Source organism: Ascidia mentula, chromosome 2 (genome assembly GCF_947561715.1).
Source record: "Ascidia mentula chromosome 2, kaAscMent1.1, whole genome shotgun sequence".
NCBI classification, from domain to species: domain Eukaryota; kingdom Metazoa; phylum Chordata; class Ascidiacea; order Phlebobranchia; family Ascidiidae; genus Ascidia; species Ascidia mentula.
Window position 1 is genome coordinate 6945964 of NC_138567.1, and position 18067 is coordinate 6964030.

Genomic DNA, 18067 nt, shown 5'->3' on the forward strand with positions numbered 1-18067 from the left:
TTTAAATTTTTCTTTAAAAAAAGACAGCACAAACATGTCCTTTATCAAAGCTCAAAAAGCAAGACAAAAACCCCATCGTGAACGTCCACAGCCATCTGACAGACAATCTCTTGGAATTTTGGAGAAAAAGAAAGATTACAAAGTCAGGGCTCGGAACTACCACAAAAAGGAAAAACATCTGAAAGCCCTTCGCAAGAAAGCACAAGAAAAGAATCCTGATGAATTTTACTTCAAAATGATTCATAGAAAACTAAATGAAGGAGTACACTGGATTGACGCTGACAGAGAAGAAGAAACGTTATCCAGTGCTCAAAAAGCTCTACTTGAAACACAAGATATGAACTACATTAACTGGAAATTGAACATTGAAAAGAATAAGGTTAAAAAACTAGAAAAACAGTTGGTCGTGGAATCGGAAGCATGTGGCAAAAAGAAACACATTATATTTATTGACACAAACGATGACAAAACAAAGTTGGAAAACTGCAAACAAATTTCCTTGAATGAAAATGAAAAGCTAAGGGGAGAGTATGAAAACAGAAAGAAGCGAGTTAAAGAACTGAAAGCGGTGGCTGAAAAGATGTCAGTGAGGCGAATTTTAAGCAAAGATCAATCCAATGACAGGACTTTGGTCAAAAAGGAAGAAACTACATCATCTGCTATTTACAAATGGAAGCCATCAAGAAAGCGATAGCACAAGAAAGTCTGATTTGGTTTAATTGGTTGATATGTTTCACATATGTACTATGCTGAAGTGTGTACTCTATCTTGACATAAGTTATGAAAATGAGTTTAACATTCCAGTTACATTCATTTCCTCTTGTCAATTTATTGAAATATAGCATATGTATTGTGCATTTTGTCGTGGAAAACACTTTCATGTTTTTTTTTTGTTGCAGTTATAAACATGGCTTTTAAGTTTAAGCATGAGGAAAATGCACCGAAACAAATACTGGTGCAATTTTGTAATGGCATTGCAAAGCCTGATGCAGAGTTCCAGTTTGAGCTTTATCGGGACAAGCGGCAAGATGACCCTAGATTCTGCAAAAGAAGGTTGCTGACAGTTCAGGGACCACGTCTGACATACATCGGAAATAACTTCGAAGAACGAAACAGTTATCCTGAAGCAAGGAAGTTCGCTTTGGCCAAGATCAACAAAACAACGGGCGTAGCACAAGTTTTTGATGTCGACTGCTTTAAACTGGCCCCATTATTGCCTTACAACTTCGACCAATTAAGTGACGACGGGGAAGTCGAAAACGACCCTAAAGACAGGACATTTACAGAGAAGCAAGACGACCTCACCGAAGTATTCGGCAGCCATAGGCGGAAAAAAGCTATGGTAAACCGTTTGCGCAACAAGGTAGCGGACAGCACGACCGCGGTCCAAACGGCTGTAGAAGGTCTTCTGGATGCTGGAGATATCAACGTTGCCGACGAGGACGAAAGTTTCAACGAAATGCAGTCAATTTTGCCCTGCACCCCCAACGCTGAAAGGGTAGAGGACGTTTACCCACTTACGAAAATGATTCCAAGCGTTGTCAGTCAGAGTTTGCTCTCCGAAGCGGAACGATTTATTCACCCCACGCGAGAACAAATAAGTCAGATGGAGGAAGACCCACTCTTGAACAGCAAGTACATTATTGAGCACGCACGGTCGCCTATATACGCTGCGACGTTGAACGAGCAAGTTTACCAAGAATACGCGTGCTGTCTGCAGCTTATGACCTACTTAATCCGGATATTCAAAATGAAAAATGCCGAATACAGGCGTAAACCGTTGTTTGAAAGTTCGCCGGAACAAGTACGCGAATGGCTCATTTCGCAGTTTTTTCTTGGCTCAAAGGGCGACCGCAAAATGCCACTTCGAATGAAGGACAAATGCCTGGCGTTTGCGATCGTTTTGGCCTGGAACATCGACGCCTTTGGCATCAACGGGGACTTACTCAAGAACGCCTTCGCAATATCCATGCAAAAACTTTCCACGATCGTTCGGGCCTTGGGTGGCACACTTAAGGTATCCACTAGCGGTGGTGAGAAAAACACTACCGCGTGTTTGTCGCTGCCTCTCAAGTTTCCATCAATGCACAGTCGCAAGAAGTGAGGGTCAATGCCGCAAAAATTGGATTTTGTTTTTTATTCGTTCGCTCTTGCTTTACACCTGTGCTAAATTTTCTTGCGGTGTGGTGGATGGTTGTGTTGTGAACGTCGTTAGATTAATTTACGAATGGAAGCCGAGTATTAACCATGTGTGTAATATTGGTGGCTAAGGTTCTACAAAAGAATAATTCATGACGAGGTTGATAGACGACGATGAGAAAAAGTTTTAACAAAAGCTAGGAAAAGGTAGTTCCAAATGTTGGGAAAACAGTTAATTTTGACCTAGAAATTCATAAATTTTCTTTTATCTGTGGTGTAATTTTTACTATTTCGTTTTTAAAATTATACTGCAATCAAAATCAAAACAATTTGGATTTTGCTCAAAAGGCATACATGCTTGATGAGGCACACTCCCTGGCCGATTTATTGAGATATAAATTTAAGGCATTACTATTGTTTTGCAATGGTTCCTTAGCATGTCTAGGTTGTCGTTTTTAACCACATGGGATTTGAACCCAGTGCGTTCTCTTGGCTAACACAAAACGTCGCAGGGCCCCATGTTAGAACAACGGAATTGTGTAAATTACCTGGTCATTAGGGATTATATAATTTATAACATGTAACAAAATGTAATATAAAAATTGCAAGCATGTTTAAACATCCTGACGTATGGTAACCCTAATCTGAAGTAAGCATAGTGGTTATGTTGATGCAGATATGTTAAATACAAGGGGATTCGTCTTTTAACAGGAAGAGCAAGGGACGACCTGATAGATTTCTTACCCCAACAATTTTAGACCTACTGACGATTTAGAACAGGGCGTTGCTTCAAGTTACCGGCGGGGAAAAGTATTTTTTCCGCTTCGCTGCTGTTGCATTACGTCATAATCAAACTGACAAATCTGAGAACAGCTGGCTGAAAGGTAAACAAATAGTTTTGCTCCAGTGCGTTTTATTCGACTTTAGATCCGCAGCAACGGTGGCTGACTGTGTTGTTTTTGTTGATGACTATACGATGCAATTCTGATTTCAAAACTTGGTCGCGTAGATAAAGCAGGAAATTTATTTAAAAAGTGCCGCTTGCAAAACCGCCTTATCATGATTTAAAGGTTTTGTTTTGAAATCTACGGAAAAAAGTTTAAATTTTATTGCAATTGTTACGCATTTGCAGATAAAAAAATCTTTCGTGTTACCTTTGCAGGTAATTGCTGCTGTTCTTGCATTAGGAAATGATTTTAATAAACTGGTTATTGTTGACAGGCTTCAAATGTATTTATGTTATCTGTACAAATTTTATGTTAAAAAGAAGTTTTGCAATTGCATTTTTGCTTGCGTAATGCGGTGAACTGCATGTAATAAAAGCATCACTGTAAAGGACCATGGATAGAGTTGTGGCAAAGATTCAATGGATGGATTATTTAAATTACAATTGGATGAAAGAAGATGTGGACTGGAATTTGCACACCCGTTCTACTGTAGACACTCTTTATGAAAGGTTGCTTAACTTTAAAGAAGTAACACTTGTGTCAGATTCTGCACAACTGGATCAAGACCCTCATTTATCAGACTTTGAGAAAAATTTCCCAACTTGCGATGAACAGAAGCACTACATCAATACTTTGCTTGAAAACCAGGTATAATTTTTTGATGATCATTCCGTTCAACAACAAATTAAAAGACCTAAATCATGTTTTATGCGGAACATTTTATGCTGGTAACTGTTATTGTACTTTATCTCACACTGCAAATCATTTTAAATTCCATTAAATGTGAATTTCATTGATATCAGTAGTGGTTTCTTATGCAATGAGCTAGTGTGTGCAAAAGGTATAATAATGTGAATATCTTTGCCTCAGTTTATCTGTGGTCAAGCAGTGTGTGAAGAGTCATTGTTTGGTAAGTTCTTGAGGAAACAACTTATCATACTGCAGCGCCTTTTCTATGCATGCACAACCAAACATCACAATCTAAAAGATTCAAAAAAGGTATATACTAGAAAGTTTGGTTTGCCATTTTTGTATTTGGTATCTTACATTATGTCTGCAATTAATATTTAATAAAGCAGGGAAATGAATACACCACCAATGGAGATAGCAGCAACACCTTGAAATCCCTTCCTGGTTCTATCGGAAATAATGAAGAAAAACTAAAAACTGCTTCTGATGCATTGATTGAAATGGGTATGGTTAATAACAAAGTATAGTGAAAAGCAGCACATCAGTATATCCTACTGATTACAAACCATGAGGCCTGTGCTTTAACAGTCAACATACTTACCCAATGGTTTGTTTCTATCACTAATGCACACATTATTACATTCAGGAGTTCGCACTGGTCTTCGATTGCTGTTTACCCTCATTCAGCATAGTTGGACAGAGCCCTCCCTTGCGTCTGCCATTTGCACAGATGTTCTGCATACAGCATTTGATGTGGTAAACAACTTACCACCCTTGTCATTAGCTGATGACTCCAAAATTCCTGACATGGGTCTTGATTGCCTGCAACAGGTAGTATCTTTCCTATGGCATTAAAATAAAAAGTGTCTTTACGATTGTGTTAGTTTAGTGTCAAAACTTGTCCTATAGTTTCTCTGTTTCACATGGATTGGTTGCTCATCCCATATATTCATACTGCACCCAACTATGACAAAGATCATTACCGCCACCTTACAGGAAATGAATCAACTTTTTTGCATATAAGGTTTGTGACTTCCTCAAGAACATTATCTCGACTGATTCCGGTGCCAACGCTAAAGCCCGACAACTTTCCTGTGAGCTTTTACTGTTAGTAGCATTCCAAAGAGGATCTCTTCGACATCTTTTAGATTGGGTTGGAATGGCACTGGCTGTTTTGCCCACTGATAGCACAGGTCAAGGTTGGTTTTAAACAAAATATTGATCCATCTTTATCACTGTACTTCGTAATGACACACATGTTCAAGTGTACAATTGTCCAGTCTGTTAATCTGAAGAAAATGATTGGCTTTGTTTTGATAAAATTTATAGGTCAGCAATGAAAGTGCAACACATCATGTTGCACTATTTCTTTTATACAATATAACATACTGCAGTGCATTCTCTTTATTCTATTGTGCAGGTGTAGATAACTTCAAGCACGGGCGATATGTATCTAAAAACACTCTTCAAAATGTGCTGTCGACTATCTCTAAAGCAGGGGTATAAGTGGATTTCTTTATTTATCTTTTTCCATATGCTAATGTGCTTTCTCTTTTAGAGCATCAATGCCTATGCACAAATTTCCATACCTGGCACACATAATGATGAAAATCAGGTTTTCATAAAAGAGTCAGCACTTACATTGTTCGAACAGCTAGTTCAAATGGCACATGACTATGCAAGAAACTGCAGTGATGACCAAATAGAATGGTGAAGGCTATTTTCATGCTCATATAACATTTTGTTGCATTACAAATGTATTGCAAGTTATTTGACCATATGTAACACATTAATATTACTTTTGTGTCCATGTGCACCTAAGCAAAAATTTGCAAGTGTGGTGATGTCCCACCAATAAAAGTGTTAAATTGGCCTAATTCATACCTTACCATATCCCTACCCTTGTTTTTACCTTGTACAGTGTTCAAAACAAATCGTGTGAGGCATACGGCTGGGGAAGCAACAGCAGTCACCAGTTGGCCGAGAATGGTTCTGACAAAGTATTAACACCTAAGAAAATCCCCAGTTTCTGCAACTCCCAGCTGGTAAGGAAATCGTTCATCCAGCTGGAAGTTATATGTGCATGTTGTCTATCAAAAATAGCCTCAATTTGGTCAAAATGTCCTTGCACCTGATTTTAAAAATTGTTACCGGACAAACTGATCATGTATACACTTTGCACTGTATACTAACAGGTTGAAGCTGGACAATATTGCTCGTTTGTGGTGAATGCGGATGGATCGGTGCGATCATGTGGAAAAGGAAGTTACGGAAGACTTGGGCTGGGGGACTCCAACAATCAATCATCTTTGAAACAAATCAACTTCCAATCTGATCAACTGATAAGAAAGGTGTCTTCCTCGAAAGGTGTGTTTGCAAGTTTTCCGTTTTTTTGTGCAAAATTTTATTATTGCACGGTAGGTTTGAGGCAGTGTGTTGGTTTCAAGTTTAAGTGTTGCAAATAATTTACATATATATTGTTTCCTGTGTGTGGTCCACTTTATAATTGGCTGGAATCTATTTAAAAATGCGAAGCCGATGTGTTGTTTAAATATATATACAGTTAGAGTCCTTGCTGTAAGGCAAATGGCACATAAAGGGTTTATAGAAACGCTGCAAAAAAGGGTGTCATCAAGTCTTTCTTGTCTGTAAACGTGTTGTCAAGTCTTCTTGGCTAACAGAAGAGTCTAAAAGTAGAAACTTTCATTTGACCAATCTATTGTTAATGTTTAGTCCTCAACTAATAGATCATCCGGTTTATTCAAATTCCAGACTTCTCAACTTCCTAGTGCTATTCTTGCTGCCAGGAACTGTTATTCTGGCATAAGGTTGCGAGATTTTTATTTCAACCGAAATTTCGTTTACTTTTATTTGAAATTTAACAAACGTTAATAGAAAATACATTGTTTAGGTTCAGACGGTCACACCCTTGCCCTGGCAGCAGACGGGAGCGTGTTCAGTTGGGGAGATGGCGACTATGGAAAGTTGGGTCATGGGTGCAGTCTTACCCAGAAGATGCCCAAGCTCATTGAAGGACCTCTAGCTCGCAGGGTAATCCCCGTTTTCGTTATTGTCACTTTCTCCTTCACGCTTAGTTTTCCTAAATTCCACCAAAGGAAACTCCCAGTTCTCGTTTAGGGCAGTATTCCGCAACCATGGGTGATGCTAATTGTAACCAGTAATTTGTTTATCCTAGTTAAGTTTTTAACTCTTCAGCAGTTGTACAACCCGCTGTTCCAAACTTTGCTGCTTCACATTTGCATTGTTTCCTTACGCAATAATAGAAATTTGCAATTCCGAAAGCCTAGTCCGTCGCCAGGTTGACGTGTTTTTGGTTAAAGTGTGCCGCCAAATTTTAAAAGTTTGCATATGTGAGGTGCTTCAGTTTAATAGTTGATGTTTAAACATGTGCAGCTCCAGTATACAAAAAATGTGCATAAGTTTTTGTCAAACAAGTTTCTCTCAAAATTTTCGGCCACAACAGTTTAATTTCCAATCTTAGTGAGCGTTTTCTGGCAACAATCGACACAAAATACGTGCAGAGCTCGACGAAGCTTTTGCAGCACAATGTTTATTTCAGTAGGATATGACGTGTTGAAACGACGATGAATAACACCGCCCGCGCTTTTTAACACTGGGCATCCCGCATATGTTAACAAATACACGGCCGTGTTAATCAACATACTATTTCCCGTATACTGTGTCGTATACGCACAAGGAAGTTTGCCAACCAAGGCCTACCTAAAAAAAAACATTTGGTAGACTTTTCTGTGGTCAGCGCTATGCTCCATTGTTATTAAAAATGTTTTTTGGGAAACGTTTTCTAACGTTGTTTTTTTGAATTTTTTATGTCGAGATGCTAAACAATAAAATAATAATGAAAAATTTAATTTTTTTTGGTCAATTGTGTTTATTCTTTCCAGTTAATCAATCTGGTTTAAATATTACGAAAACAACATTTCAGTGGTGTTCACTGTTTTGTCCTGTAAGGTCCCATCAGTGCAGCTGGTGACTGTATATATCACAACAGTGGTCACCAGCTCAATGATCATTTATGGCTATTTTGCTTCTGTAAATTTTTTCATATCACCATCTTTTACCAACAGGTTGTGACGTGCGTGTCTACCGGCTACAGACACTCGGCTTGCGTTACCCAGGATGGCCAACTCTTTACCTGGGGCGAAGGGGATTACGGTCGCCTGGGATTAGGCGACAACACGAGTCGAAACCAACCCATGCTCGTGAAGGAAGTGACCAACGCCAGATTGGTGAGAAGCAATCTGGTTTGAGGCGGTTTAAACCTGTTTGTTTTGTTGTCCGGGTGGGATATGTTATGCGTTCGTTTGACTCGTACAATGTTTGCCGGACACAGGTCGCATGCGGAAGTTCCCACACTCTCGTACTTTCGCAAGACTGCGCCACCGTGTGGAGCTTCGGCGCTGGAGACAACGGGAAACTGGGGCACGGCGACACCAGTAGAGTCTACAGGTAATTTTTTGTTTAATTTTACCCGAAGACAAATTCGAGTGTGGCGTGAAGTTAAACAGATTGGTTTAATTTCCAGACGCCAAAATGTTTATATTTTTTATGCAATCCAATTTATTTTTGCGAAATATTGGTTAAAAATTAATGTATAGCAGTTTTTGAAAACTCTGCACTTGGCCATAATTAAAAGTCGACCATATTCTTGACATTAATTGTAAAAACCACTTTTCTTGACAGGAAAAATATATAAAACTTGTTTCCCACAAACTACAAAATCTGCCAATATTTATCGTAACTCTTTATTGTCACGTATGTTGCTACAGACCGAAGGTGATAGAAGATCTCAACGGGACCTTAATTCGCAAATTGTGCGCAGGAAGCCAGTATTCGATGGCTCTCAGTAACTCAGGGCAGGTTGGTACAAGAACTTTATTTGTAGACATTGGTAGTAAGCACTGACCACAAATTATTAGGCAAATTAATCAAAAAACTGGGCACCATATGAGCCCAACAATACTTGATTGGGTTTCACACTATATGCGCTCAGACTTCCATATCAAGGGAAGTGCGAGCCAACTTTCCTGTCTATGGCCGACCGTCTGGCGACGTTGCCCATTTAGGGAGAATTCTACGAAATTTACAGCGATTCTTTGTTTACGTTTGACTAAAAAATTGCACAAAAACCAACTTAACCATTTGTTTCACAAACTGTTTTTGTGAAGTTTTTCATCCTTGTAAGGTCGTTTAGTTCGACCAAAGAGCCGACAGCATAACATTGCAAAGATTTGAAACGCGTCGCAGTGATCTTTAATTTCCCGTTGGTGATAACATCGCAGCCCCGGGTTGTGGTAATTATTAACCAACACCACACCTATCTTCACAATTACGAAAAAACACGCTGCAAATTGGAACTGGAGTTCAGTTCAACAGTACTCCAAATTTTACGTCCCATATAACAACATGTCATTGGTTTGCAGGTTTACACATGGGGCTGTGGCGCGTGTTTAGGTTGTGGACCAACAGATGCCACTTACATGAAACCTAAGGTTGTGGAGGAACTCCGTAATACAAGGATCGTTGACATCGCTTCTGGAGACGGCCACTGCCTCGCTCTCACGCACAGTATGTTTATTTCAGTTCCCGCTGTCTTTGTATGCAAATACTTTTCACAAAACATTGGTAGTTCAATGAATTAAACGTATATTTGTATTTACCGTCGTTTCGCCTGCGGTTGAACTAGCCTTCATTAATGTATGGTGCAGCATACAACCAAGTGTCATGAACCGCAAAAACATTAGTACGCTACGGGTTTGAATATTTACCTTTAGAGGTGCAGTTATCATGGGTAATAAGCATTGGGCTTATCTATATGAGTCGCGTTAGTCAAACCCAATAAATATGCTTTACGGCCAAAACTTGTTAGTTTTACCATGTGCTGTAAATCAATTGTATTTTGGCACGAAACTTGTTTTTACGACAACGACAAGATCATAAATAACAAAAGCTGTTTTTCCATTTGTAAATGCAGTGATTTTACACAGAAGGAAATAAGGTGTTTTTCAATGCCAAATTTACATTGCTTCTACAGCAAATGAAGTCTACTCGTGGGGCAACAATGCGATGGGTCAATGCGGCTTGGGGCACACCACCAGCCCCATATCCACACCAACCCGAATCACAGCCCTCTCAAACCGCAACATCCATCAAATATCGGCCGGAACGTCTCACAGCCTGGCATGGACTGCGTTACCTCTTGACCGGTATGAGCCCACCTTTTCCAAGTCGCTGGTATTTAGGAAAATTCACTGCAGGGAAAGGCTGACGTTCGCTCTGCAACTTATGTTGTAATGTGCCTGTAAAGCAATATGTAACCGGGACGGCACAGGTAGCCTTGCTGTCATAACTAAAGCTCGTGGCTATTTGCGATTCAATTGCATGCGAACAAGACAACAGTGAAAATTGTATACAAACAAGTTGACAATGGGTTTTGACATGTCAATATCTGTGTTGTATTTTTCGGCCGCAGCGACCTTATTTATAAACAAGGACCGTTCGTGTTTCACAACACGGCGGATGTAGTTTGTTTACGTCATTCCACCACTGCTTATGCTTTACTTCCGTTTACTGAGCGTGCTGCACGACCTGGAAGCTAACGGAATGAACCAGATAATCCCCGGATATTTGTGAAATATATTTCTGTTCAGCTTTCGACTATCCTTAACCAAATCGTGTGCTAATGCCTCGCTCCAAACAATCATAATTCCACAGTTACTGCTGTGGTCAGGATTTATAAAATTGTACTAACAGTGAATGTTTCTGTTGCAGACATGTAGTTTCGTGGCAAAGGCCATACTGCATTGATCTTTGTGAATCAACTTTCTCCCGACTTAACCGATTTCTTGAAAAGTTTTGCGTTTCTTTCACTGGAAAACCTCCGGCACCTTTCTCCACTAACAGGTAACTGATATGTTGGTTTCGGCTAAACTCTGATTTTGTTACAAATGACACAAATATGAGAATTTCTGCGTATTATACACCGTCTATAAGAGTCTTGTGCACTAGGCTTTGTGGAAAAAATTGTAACAAAATTTGGTAAAAGCAAATTTCCCAGCACAAGGGGCGTAAATTAGGTTCCATAGTAATAAGACCTATAAGATTACGAAGAAAATGTGATATCTTCAAACTCAATTACGTCAAAACAACGCTTCAAGAATTGAAACTGTCCACCCGAGTTGTACATTTTCACCTTTTAACTCATACTTTGTAGCGAACATCACAATTTCGTGCTTTTGTGCTTACGACTGCTCATTGCGCACCTGAAACTGGCCGTGACGGCGACCCTCTCGAGTCACGTGCTCGGTAAGGAGGCGGTCGTCCTACGCGTTCTCCTCTTCAGGGTGATCGACCAAGACGCCCCGGAGTTTGTCAAGGACGTAAGTTAACTTTCCCACCATTTGTTGTTGTCTGCAACTTATTTTTAGCGGAAAATGTTCGAACATGGCGTAAATGAATTGTTACTGACGCTGTCAGGCATGTTTTATTGCTGAATATTTAAATATCATGGTTTTGGTTTCTTTTCGAGCCCAAACTATTTATTTTTGCATGATATTTTGAAGGCTGTGCGTGAATGTGTGAACGTCGGTGCTTCACTGCTTCTTCCTTCAATAAACGAGAGAGTCGCTCTACTCATGTCATTTCTACCTCGAGGTCGCCTAGAGCCGCAGTCTCTTACTATTGGCCAGGTAAGATGTGCGAAGTTACGATACTTTAGAAAGTGGGAAGGTAGTTTACACTAGAGATGCTCATCTCACCACTTGTATATAACAATAATAACTTGGTGTTATATTCACACCAAACGTGGGTACCGACACAATTCATTTACCTTGTATTGTGGTTTGTTAGTGTTAATCAGACCGTATTATTGTTGCCTATAGTACCTTAGCGATGATCCTTGGAGTTCTTATGCCGAATACACACACATTTTGGTTTAACCAAAACACAAACTGTCTGCACATAAAAATTATTTTACTCATACACTGCAGTTTACATCTATAAGGCAAACATCCGGTGTGTCAGATGTTACTGCGGTGACGTAAGTTTCATATTACAGAGAATGCAATTGGATGTAGTGTTATCGAGCCTTCTGGCTCATTCTCACGTATCGTCGATTCTCCAATTTTCTCCATCACTCGATTCTTCCACTGGACCCGACGATACGAAATTGGCCAGCGACCTATTGTTGGCACTCCTCGAAAACGTTCATGTCCATACAGTAAGTAGCTTACTTCAAGGTCATTCATTGCCAAGGGGTTCTGTTTCGGAAGAAGTTATTTGTCCTTTAGATACAGAAACTGGTGGAGATAGCAAAAAGTTTGAAAGGCGAAGACACCAAGCAGGAACCGGATCAAACCAGTTTGGACGAGAAACACGTGAAGCAGATACACGACTTGCTGTCAAGCATGTTCCTCCATCTCTTCTCACACTGCTTTCAGTCGACGCGCGTATGTTATAAATTGTGTTGAATGCAACACTGTGAGTTGGTCATAGTACCCGCGAAAGGTTATGCAAATTAGTTTTAAGTTGTTAAATTTAGTTTTTATGCGAGCCCGCATTTTTCTCCTAGCAAATATATTAGAATATTAGATGATTTAAGCGGCAAAACTTTGTTAATTCTGCTGTGGTTCTGCTTACAAGTCTAAATGGATGTATTCGTTGCGAATTTATTTGGGTGAAAATATTTAGATGATATTAAGCGAAACAAAACTATTTGCTCTTCAGATATTGCCACACGCTGACACGCTTTTGCAAAAAGCTGTGAAGCAATTGTTGACACAAGCTAGCACAGAACTTCTTGCATCCACCCAACTTATTACACAATGCGACGACCAAACTGAAAATTCTTTCATACGTAAGTCGCCCTTTAACAAATACATCATTTAAAATACTAATAGTTACAACTGGATAACTGACGATCGTTTTACCACATGAGTTTAACTGGATTTTGTTCGTTGTAATGAAGCTATTGCTATCACAACATTATAATATGAAACTCTAGCATGTTTAAATTTGGAAATTTCAGAAGTTCTGGTATTTTCTTCATGCGGTCGCCTTCTCTCTTTCTGCCTCTCATCTCTCCTCCTCTGTCGACTGGAAGATGTCAAACCCTTCCAGCAGATGATTATCGACCTTCTACCTCATATGGACGCTTTTAATAGGTGGGTGCTGTCGAAGTTATATTCAAGGTCACATTAATTCTGTGCTACTAAGATTTTCTTATGCGGCGTACCGTCGGCACCTTTTTCACAATAGCGAATGCCTGTACTAACTTATGGAAGGAAAAGTCGATTGTAATGCAAACTAGGCCACTTTCTTCTAATATCGTTGCATAATCACACAATCCGGTGTGAGGTTACAAGAAATGTATTTGTATTTGTGGGATTTATACCAAACTGATAAAAATATCCCATGGCCGTGTGCCGGAAGCTGTACACGAGTCATATAGACTGAGTCATCGGTCAATATTCCAGTTAGGCCCAAACAAAACACATAATACTTTACGCATTGTGTCGTCACAGAGGCCGCTATGACGCACCGGAGACGTACGACGCGATGGAGCTTACGTGGCCGGTTAACGATAAAGACAACAAAACAGGTCAGTGTTTTGACTTTGTCCATCATAAACATATACATTGTGTGGCAATGCATTGACATATTGCAGTCCCAGATAAATGGACGTGGATGGTTGACATTGAGCGCTCTTGTGCGCTACTTAGTGGCCGAATTCTCAACGCGATTGCGATCGGGAATGTTAACTCGGTCGACGATGAAAGAAACAACTCCGCTTTGTTGAATCTTTCTGTGTTGCGCAACGGGCTGCAAGTCGAATGTTCTAAGACAGGTAGGCTCAGGTGGTTTGCTGTACTCTATAACCCGTGTTTACTACGTCCTACTAGGTTTATTTGACGACGTTGCAACTTGATAATACTTTTTTATACCAGAAGTTATTTTAAACTTCCGCGTTTTACAGTGGAACGCACGGAGGCCGCATTTCGCTTTTTGGAAAAAAGAGATAATCTCGATGAAATAAAAGACCTTTTCCAAGAGGATCAAAGACTTCTAGTTCATGTAAGATTTACAAAACCCATTTCGTTTTTGGAGCTGTTTTTTGGTAATTGACTTTTTATGGGCATGCAAACATTTTCACAATATTTTCAGTTGGCAACTGGCGGAGATTTTAAGAACGCCCAACACTTGTGGCACAATACCTTGGACTACGCCAGGAACCGAGGTAGGCAACATTGTTATGAAGTAAAAAACATTTTTCCGATATTCTTTTCTCAAGTTTGCGATAACCGTACGCCACTCCATGTACCTTTGACTGGTGCCTTAACTGTAACTTTATCCACATTGTATTCGAAAGAATTCCATTTTTTTTCTCTCCCGAGTATTTTCGTCATTGCTCTAAACAGAATCCAGTTTATCGAAGTGATTTGGCTCTGAAACTAATCGGTCGCGTTTTTGAACGTCATCTCAATCTAAGCACACTTTAAAATCAAATCTAATTCATGGCATTACTTCCAAACTGTTTTTTTTTTCACTAAAAAATTTCTGTCAAACGACCGAAATGTCAGCGAAAATTTAGGACATTTTCAATTTATTTTGGTCATTTACGACATAATGTTTTTGACCGTCGTCCGCTCAAAAACGATTCGCCGAGAATTATGAAAACGACGTCCGGGGCAACACAAAGGGCATTTTCGCCTAGCGATGAGACGCTCGAATAATCTACCAGTCAATTTTCTTTGGGACATTGCGTCCGAAACGGCTTTTTTTGTGACATTTAAAAAAATTGGGTCAATGACAGACAAATGACACAAAAAAACCAACTTCCAAACGACCCCCGGACAACACAAGCAAATATTCGTTGTTACCACACTACTTATATGTTAACAGAGTGGAGTGGACTTGACAGTGGGGTTGATGACCAACTACTGGAAGCTGCTTCTCGGTGCTTTCTCGCTGCCCTCATTAAACATACCAATGCCGATCCGCACAGTTTGCTCCTTCAGCCACTGTATAGATGCGTCTTCAAGGTACTACACGTTCAGTGCCCTAGTTGTAAACGTAGTGCTTAAGTATGTCTAAATTGTGTAAAAGTAAATGCCAGCTATTTCAACGAAGGTGGGTTTCAAACCACGTCTGAATGCGATGTTATGTAACCCGTAGTTTTGTTAGGTGCGAGTTTATTTGCTGTCGCTTCGATCACGACAGTCGAACCCTTCTCTTGACCACGAGACGGTTCAGAGCAACGTGCAACCCACATCCTCTGACGCTGACGAATCTCAACAGAACACGGAAAAAAGTGAGGATGTAACTGCTGTCGCTAAACCAAATGGTTACAAACTACTTTTCTCTTAAACCCCACAATATTATTTAGAAGAAATTTGTTTCGTTGTTGTTCTGTAGAGTAGATTAACAAACATCACTAGAGGACAATTCTTTTTGAGGAGTTTGTCACATAAACACTTACATAAGTTGCCTTTTCAACAAGTTTGACATTAGATCGCAAGCATACGACCCTATGGCATTATCGGCGACACAAACAGTTTTGCGCGGCATTTTTTCGTTATATATTTCCTTTTCGCACCTCTGGGCAACGCACCACACTCTCTCCTGCCTGTTTCAGAATACAAGTTCTTTAACGGTTTATCATCAAACTCATCCACCGAGAAGAAGCAAACCGACATCAAAGAAGGTTGATATATTGTTGGACTGGTGGTGTAGATGCATGACTTTTTTCTGACTCTTTCACTTGCTGTAGTCACAGTAGAAATACCTAAAAATACAAATCTTTTGTTGCAGAAGTAGAGCGCGGTAAGGACTGGTATTCCAAGTCGTGTTGGGGGGTAATCGAGCGATCCTTATTCCTTCTGGTCGCATCCGATCCCGCGAACGCTTCCAGTTTCGTGCATGACGATTGTCGGCCGTCTGAGGGCATCACTATTGGTAGGCTGAATTTGTGTACTGTAACCTCCGCTTGTTGTTATTGCCTTTCGGCAACCCATCATCACAGTGACGAAATCATAAAATGGAATTATCTAATATAGTGTAATTATAGGCTCTTTTTGTTGTTGTTTAAATGCAATTATCGACTGCTAGTAGGACAGGTAAAAAGCATAACTTGTTCAGATGAGGTGCCCAGCACCCACAGCGACTCGAGCGACCCCTACCGGCGGCTTACCAACGTTTTGTCAGATGAGCGCTTGATGTCAAGCTCGTCATGGTCTTCAATCGGCGAAGGTGAAATTTTATTTTTTCAATCTTTAGGCAATCTATTTTAATGTAAATAAAATTTGTTGCTTTAAAATTTAAGGCCGTGAGGTGGCAGTCATGAGCAGATCACAGCACAGTGCCATGGAACGAAGCATTGAACTCAACGAAAGTCAGCCCTATGGAAAGTAAGTAACATCCCTCAGACGTACTATTTGGTTAGTTTCAGCTAATTTCCCAACTACAGCATCAAGCAATCATACGCTCCTAGACATACTGATATTAACAATTTATGAACATCTAGGACGTGCCTAGCCTGTCTCGAATTCTGTTGCCCTGATGCAAACGATGACGTGACTGTGACGCGAAGTGACATCACTGCGTCCACAGACAAGAACGATCAGTGGTCGTGGCGTGGCCTAACCGTGGCAATGGACTTACAACAACAACGAGCAAAGGTAGGGTTTGCCCTGCAACTTATTACCACAACCTGTTAACAATATTTTTCAATGTTCAGCTGCGTATAACGGCATTGAGGGAGATTTGTCGACTTCTGCGATCCCAGAAGGATTCCGACAGCAAGTTTCCGCGTCTTCTTCCATCCGTGTATTTTCAGCTTGTGGTCGGTTGCTTCGGATTGGTCACCGTGCGACCTTTGACCCGCGAGCTTATGACAACTGGGTTAGTTGTTGTTTTTTAACAATTTTCTTGACTTTAACCCTGACATCCTAAGCTCTCTGATAACAAACAGACTTGTAACTTTAGCAAATGATGTGACGATAGTGAGTCTAAAACGTAACACGCGATTTTTTGTTTCGAGATGTTTCGCGCGTTACCAATGTCTGTAGGTGGTTTATTTCGCTTTTTGACGTTTATTGCAAAATTATTCAATGTTTTCTTTTAACAGATCGCTTCCCAGTTCAGACCACGGAGTGACATCAGCATGTAACGTTGATCAGGTGGAGATTCGAAAATTGATGAACGGACTTCGCGATATTCTGTACGACAACATCACACACAGCAGCCTGTCTGTACGGTCAGGTAAGAATAGGAAACACATTCTCTATGTAAAATGCCTCTATTGGAAAATTTCAATGCAGGTTGCTCATACAGTGTACATTTTTAGTAACTTTTCCAGTAATTTTGTAGTAAATTCAGGTAAATAAAGTCTTCATTTGCGTTTTGCAGACTGGAAAGTACTCAGGCTCATCGTGACGTCACTATTCGCTCTAGCGACTCTACCGTACCACGCCGACGACATGATGCGCTTTCGCGACGAAGCACTTCGGTCGTTGGTGGGTCTATGCGACGCCGGGAAAACGATGAGTATTGACCGAGGATCCATATCTCGCCTGTTTGGTTCAAGCGCAAGTGCTGGAAAAATGGTGGCTGTCACCAAACTGGTGGCAAGCAATTTGTTTCGATCTGTGGCAGCTTCAGTAAGGTGGGGATTTTGGGTGGTGTGTTGATGTTGACCATTCGCTTGGATGGTTGACTGTAAAGTGGTTTTGTGGTGAATGGTTATGTGGTCATTTAAATAGATGGTTATTTATATAAGTGGTTATTTAAATAGATGGTTAATTGTATAGCTGGTGATATAGATACATGGTTATTTGCATGGTCATATGGTAACACACTGGTCCAAGTTACAAATCTTTATTGTACTGGGTTTCACTACTGATTCCATTGTTGCATTTTGTGTGATTTCCAGTGGAATTAAACCTACTTCTTTTATTATAGTTTGCACATTGAGCGGGTGGACGATTCCATAGTGACGTGCATCGTAGGCGTTCTTCTCACACTGATTCAGAACATATTTAAGTCGCTAGGTGGCGACCTGGCGCATGTCAATCCGACACAGTTAAACTTCGATCCTTGGAAGCACGTGGATTCCGCGCAGAGGTATAATTCTCTAAGACAAGATCGTGGGTGTGAATTAACACAAAATAGAAACATGTTGTTCATGAGATACTTGCGTTGCGTAGTACACAGTAAAATGATGTGACAGTAATACTTTTTTGGCTGCGCCAACAAAA

The 18067-nt window shown here is 40.2% G+C and overlaps 3 protein-coding genes across 11 annotated transcripts in view; all 3 read left to right on the forward strand.

Moving 5' to 3' along the window:
- On the forward strand, positions 1-839 carry LOC145889581 (putative U3 small nucleolar RNA-associated protein 11). The gene has a single exon (XM_082980558.1). It carries the CDS (start codon positions 35-37, stop codon positions 692-694), a length of 660 nt encoding a protein of 219 aa, XP_082836684.1. The 5' UTR covers positions 1-34; the 3' UTR covers positions 695-839.
- Positions 840-905: 66 nt separating this feature from the next.
- LOC145889480 (DNA-directed RNA polymerase I subunit RPA49-like) lies at positions 906-2230 on the forward strand. The gene has a single exon (XM_082980442.1). It carries the CDS (start codon positions 908-910, stop codon positions 2102-2104), a length of 1197 nt encoding a protein of 398 aa, XP_082836568.1. The 5' UTR covers positions 906-907; the 3' UTR covers positions 2105-2230.
- A 1134-nt stretch (positions 2231-3364) lies between these two features.
- LOC145889727 (putative E3 ubiquitin-protein ligase HERC1) overlaps positions 3365-18067 on the forward strand; it is a 39207-nt gene continuing 24504 nt past the window's right edge. For 6 of the 9 annotated variants that reach the window (XM_082980733.1, XM_082980737.1, XM_082980739.1 and 3 more), the window contains exons 1-37: positions 3365-3734; positions 3957-4085; positions 4163-4280; positions 4423-4607; positions 4801-4975; positions 5197-5276; positions 5335-5486; positions 5698-5821; positions 5972-6143; positions 6688-6827; positions 7883-8044; positions 8149-8264; positions 8585-8675; positions 9239-9383; positions 9850-10021; positions 10587-10718; positions 11029-11194; positions 11378-11503; positions 11872-12033; positions 12104-12262; positions 12540-12669; positions 12841-12976; positions 13337-13413; positions 13480-13659; positions 13789-13886; positions 13977-14049; positions 14715-14854; positions 14997-15123; positions 15448-15516; positions 15624-15767; positions 15951-16061; positions 16135-16219; positions 16336-16489; positions 16549-16712; positions 16939-17072; positions 17220-17475; positions 17772-17933. In XM_082980733.1, the coding sequence (XP_082836859.1) occupies positions 3480-3734; positions 3957-4085; positions 4163-4280; positions 4423-4607; positions 4801-4975; positions 5197-5276; positions 5335-5486; positions 5698-5821; positions 5972-6143; positions 6688-6827; positions 7883-8044; positions 8149-8264; positions 8585-8675; positions 9239-9383; positions 9850-10021; positions 10587-10718; positions 11029-11194; positions 11378-11503; positions 11872-12033; positions 12104-12262; positions 12540-12669; positions 12841-12976; positions 13337-13413; positions 13480-13659; positions 13789-13886; positions 13977-14049; positions 14715-14854; positions 14997-15123; positions 15448-15516; positions 15624-15767; positions 15951-16061; positions 16135-16219; positions 16336-16489; positions 16549-16712; positions 16939-17072; positions 17220-17475; positions 17772-17933 (5201 nt within the window). In that variant the 5' untranslated portion in view covers positions 3365-3479. The remainder of the gene's footprint in view (positions 3735-3956; positions 4086-4162; positions 4281-4422; positions 4608-4800; positions 4976-5196; positions 5277-5334; positions 5487-5697; positions 5822-5971; positions 6144-6687; positions 6828-7882; positions 8045-8148; positions 8265-8584; positions 8676-9238; positions 9384-9849; positions 10022-10586; positions 10719-11028; positions 11195-11377; positions 11504-11871; positions 12034-12103; positions 12263-12539; positions 12670-12840; positions 12977-13336; positions 13414-13479; positions 13660-13788; positions 13887-13976; positions 14050-14714; positions 14855-14996; positions 15124-15447; positions 15517-15623; positions 15768-15950; positions 16062-16134; positions 16220-16335; positions 16490-16548; positions 16713-16938; positions 17073-17219; positions 17476-17771; positions 17934-18067) is intronic. The other 3 variants (XM_082980735.1, XM_082980736.1, XM_082980738.1) reach the window with 3 other exon arrangements.

Coding starts and splice junctions, on each gene's coding strand:
- LOC145889581 (XM_082980558.1), top strand. CDS start 35: ATGTCCTTTATCAAAGCTCAAAAAGCAAGACAAAAACCCCATCGTGAA.
- LOC145889480 (XM_082980442.1), top strand. CDS start 908: ATGGCTTTTAAGTTTAAGCATGAGGAAAATGCACCGAAACAAATACTG.